General features: G+C 41.2%; 1 protein-coding gene across 1 annotated transcript; it reads left to right on the top strand.

Moving 5' to 3' along the window:
* Positions 1 to 571: 571 nt before the first annotated feature.
* On the top strand, positions 572 to 3993 carry LOC149285018 (uncharacterized). The gene is made up of 2 exons (XM_089495970.1): positions 572 to 681; positions 2958 to 3993. The coding sequence occupies exons 1-2, from the start codon at positions 609 to 611 to the stop codon at positions 3935 to 3937; spliced, it is 1053 nt and encodes a 350-aa protein (XP_089352096.1). The 5' UTR covers positions 572 to 608; the 3' UTR covers positions 3938 to 3993.
* The last annotated feature ends 203 nt before the right edge of the window (positions 3994 to 4196 follow it).

Raw genomic sequence — 4196 nt, 5'->3', positions numbered from 1 at the left:
AGACGGAGGCAAAAGCAAACTGCGGTACCCTTCCTTGCTTGTGTGATCTTTATCATACAACTTTGTCCATCTTGACCACCTTCTGGTGTTGCTTAGCCACATGTGTCTTGCTTTCCGCATCTGTGAAATGCTGGGGGATATGGGAGAATATGTCTAGGCCTAAACTGAGGGTGGGCCCAGTGGCCCTCAAACCCAGAGCACTCCCCAGAACTGTTTTTAACAATGAAATATACCTCTCAAATTAGGTGACATATGGCTAAATGCTCTATAATTCATTGGTGACTAAATGTATTATACATGTTGGGATACTCAGTATCCTAATCAATCAATAATATTCCAGAAATGGCCTAAATTATATTCTTTATTATATTGTATATTATATTGATAGGATTCGAGACAAACTGGATCTCAAAGGCTGCAGCTTTTTTCTGGCTTGCAGAATTTAAAGTTTATTTCCTGGACTGAATTCTAAAGTGATCAAATAATATTTGCAATGCACCATGTGCTTTCCTCCCCTTTTGTTTAGTCACTCTCTGGATGAGGGCTATTTTCTGTTGCAGGTGACCTTTGCGGATGTGGCGGTATATTTCACCGAAGAGGAATGGAAAATGTTGACGAAGAAGCAGAAACTTATGTACAGTAATGTGATGATGGAGAATTACGAGAATGTGGCCTCTGTGGGTAAGGAACCTGAATCCATTGCCTTTCCTGTTAAGACTGAGGGCCCTTTCATAATTTACTGTCAGAGCGCTATGATTCTGCTTTACAATGATATAATCAAAGAGTTGAAACAGACCACAAGGACCATCCGTTTCAGTCTTCTGCCATGCAGGAATAGACATTCAAAGCACCCCCCAAGAGATGGCCATCCAACTTCTGTTTAAAGACCTCCAAAGAAAGAGACTCCACCAAACTCTGAGGGAGTATATTCCACTGTTGAAGAGCTCTTACTCTCAGGAAGTTCCTCCTAAAGTTTAAGAGGAATCTCTTGTCCCTGTGGCTTGCATCCATTGTTCCATGTCCTTTTCTCTGGAGTAGCAGAAAGCAAGCCTGCTTCATCCTGAATATGCCATCTCTTCAAATATTTGAACAGGGCTGTCATATCCACTCTTAACCTTCTCTTCTCCAAGCTAAACATACCCAGCTCCCTAAGTCGTTCCTCAGAGAACATGGTTTCCAGACCATTCACCATTTTGGTTTCCCTCCTCTGGACATGCTCCAGCTTCTCAACATCTGTTTGAACTGTCGTCCCAGAACTGGACACAGGATTATTGCAAGTGAGCCTTGACCAAAACAAAATAGAGTGGCACTATTACTTCCCTTGATCTTGACACTATACTCCTATTGATATAGCCTAGGATCACATTGGCCTTTTTAGCTGCTGCATCACACTGTTGACAAATGTTCAACTTGTGGTCTACTACCATTCCTAGTTCCCTTTCACATGTAATTTAATTGTCATAACAACTTCCTGCAGAATCGTGAAATTTCTAGTTTTAGTGAGGCACTATTGTTCTCCACTTTGTAAGGTTTCTAAATATTCAACCCTAAACTGACAATTCTGGAATGTTGTGGGACGCAAGTGATATGCTTTTAGGGGAGTTTGGTACTTAGCTCAATAGAAAGAAATAGTTTTACTGGGGCAATAGTGACCTCTGGACTCAGCCAATCTATAGCAGTTCCTGAATCAAACAGATCTTCAGTGGGATTTGAAATAGGTTTTTTTGTTTTACTTAAGGGGAAAGCAAAACACACAGACACATACATATAAGTGTTCACGCACACACACAAGAACTAGGTAACAAAGGTGGAGTGGTGAATAGATGTAAGGCTTTGATAATGATGATACGTTATCTATCCAGATCTTTATTCCAATTGTTGAGGATTTGAAATAAGGAGAGATCAGTAGTTCCCATGACAATTGGGGTTGGTGAGTGCATTGAGGTGTTTAGCCATGAAAACAAACAGAGTGTCTATCTGTAACTGGACTGACACCGAAGAACAGCAAGTCGGGGCTGATATTTATACTGAAATTGGTTTCTGCTTGGGAGCAGAAACTGTGGGTTCAGAAAGGTTTATATCACTTTAGAATATTTCCTTTGTGGGGGAAGAATGGTGTGAAACGAATTGAATGCAAAGGGTGTTTGATGCAAATACATCAGACAAAAGGCATTAGCTCACCGCCTCTCAGATTCTTGTTGGCTCTGAATTTTGATCGCGTTCACAAGCCAATGTACGCTACAATCTGAGGGTGATGCACCCAGATACAGCTCAAAAATATCATAGCAGAGTATGGAAGCAAATATCCAGATATAGGCATTGGCAATGCAATGACCACTTTTCACACTTAAAAATAAGTCACAAACACAGTCGATTTCATTGAAATCCTTGGAGGTTCTCTATCTTGAGTTGCAAAATAATACAAATATTTGCAAGCTCTCCTCTCCGACTTCCATCAACTTCACCATCCCTTGTACACACAACTCCGATCCAATCCACTCCAATCCTTATGTGAGCTGTATACTGTATTGGTTGTGAGTCATCTCCTGGTGTCAAACAACATGAAGGGACCTCTGCAGTTAGCTTGCATCATGCCTTGGGCTCTGACTCAGGACTCTATGGCAGTCTCACAGGATATAATGACACCTGTCAATCAAAGTATTTTTGCACATGGTTAATAGAATATTTTTTTTCAACAGTCCTTTGACTATCTTATTCCACTGATTCCCTCAAGGCAGTTCCCATATGGTCTCTTCTTTGCTAGCTCCTAGGAGGAAGAATGCAACCGTTCAATGGATTTATGGTCATAAGCAGCAGGGTCATGCTTGGGTTACTCACAGCAACTTTATTAATTTAATCTCTAAGAAGGAGGGGTTAATGAGGGCTAAATCATGCGGTAACACCCTCCTTTGTTAAGTCTGATTTTCAGTCTCATCTGTAATTGTCGTTCTTTACAGAAAAACATTTGAGTCATGAGAGAGTCCACACAGGAAAGAGGTCACATAAATGCCAGCATTGTGGGAAACATTTTGCTTACAAGTCAATCCTAGACATGCATCAGAGAGTCCACACAGGAGAGAAGCCATACAAATGCCAGCATTGTGGGAAAGGTTTTTCTTGGAAGTCTGACCTAGTGAAACATCAGAGAGTCCACACAGGAGAGAAGCCATACAAATGCCAGCATTGTGGGAAATGTTTTTCTTGGAAGTCAATCCTAATGATACATCAGAGAGTCCACACAGGAGAGAAGCCATACAAATGCCAGCATTGTGGGAAATGTTTTTTTACAAAGTCACAGCTAGTGACACATCTGAGAATCCACACAGGAGAGAAGCCATACAAATGCCAGCATTGTGGGAAATGTTTTTCTTGGAAGTCAATCCTAATGATACATCAGAGAGTCCACACAGGAGAGAAGCCATACAAATGCCAGCATTGTGGGAAATGTTTTTCTTCGAAGTCATACCTAGTGAAACATCAGAGAGTCCACACAGGAGAGAAGCCATACAAATGCCAGCATTGTGGGAAATGTTCTTCTGCAAAGTCAGACTTAGTGAGACATCAGAGAGTCCACACAGGAGAGAAGCCATACAAATGCCAGCATTGTGGTAAATGTTTTTCACTGAAGTCACACCTAGTGAGACATCAGAGAGTCCACACAGGAGAGAAGCCATACAAATGCCAGCATTGTGGGAAATGTTTTTCTTCCAAGTCATACCTATTGGCACATCAGAGAGTCCACACAGGAGAGAAGCCATACAAATGCCAGCATTGTGGGAAAGGTTTTTCTCAGAAGTCAAACCTAGTGAAACATCAGAGAGTCCACACAGGAGAGAAGCCACACAAATGCCAGCGCTGTAGGAAATGTTTTCCTCAGAAGTCACACCTAGTGGCACATCAGAGAGTCCACAGAGGAGAGAAGCCACACAAATCCTAACATTATATTTGTCAATAACGAATACAAAAAATATATTTTCAATCCAGCAGTGCAAAGAAAAGGCCCTTGTGATCTTATTTGTAAAAGTTGTCTGTCAATATGTCTCTATGTTTTCATGTTGGATTTTGTTAAGTTTAGGTTTTAATTGCCAATAGTATAGATAATTGCTTTGCGTTGTCAATTTGGCTGGGGATTGTGGGTTGTGGTATAGGTTAGGTAGATGGGAGGTTGGGATTTGTTGCAGCTGGTTAGAATAGTT

The sequence above is a fragment of the Sceloporus occidentalis genome, unplaced genomic scaffold (assembly GCF_023333645.1).
Source record: "Sceloporus occidentalis isolate IW3139 unplaced genomic scaffold, rSceOcc1.0.p SCAF_86, whole genome shotgun sequence".
Classification (NCBI taxonomy): domain Eukaryota; kingdom Metazoa; phylum Chordata; class Lepidosauria; order Squamata; family Phrynosomatidae; genus Sceloporus; species Sceloporus occidentalis.
Note: the sequence above shows the minus strand (reverse complement) of the source record. Positions and strands in the feature narration are given on the sequence as shown.

Excerpts from the sequence above, each read along its gene's own strand:
- LOC149285018 (XM_089495970.1), top strand. The coding sequence starts at position 609 with ATGTTGACGAAGAAGCAGAAACTTATGTACAGTAATGTGATGATGGAG. Across the intron at positions 682-2,957 it reads CGAGAATGTGGCCTCTGTGG|AAAAACATTTGAGTCATGAG; the intron begins GTAAGGAACCTG and ends CGTTCTTTACAG.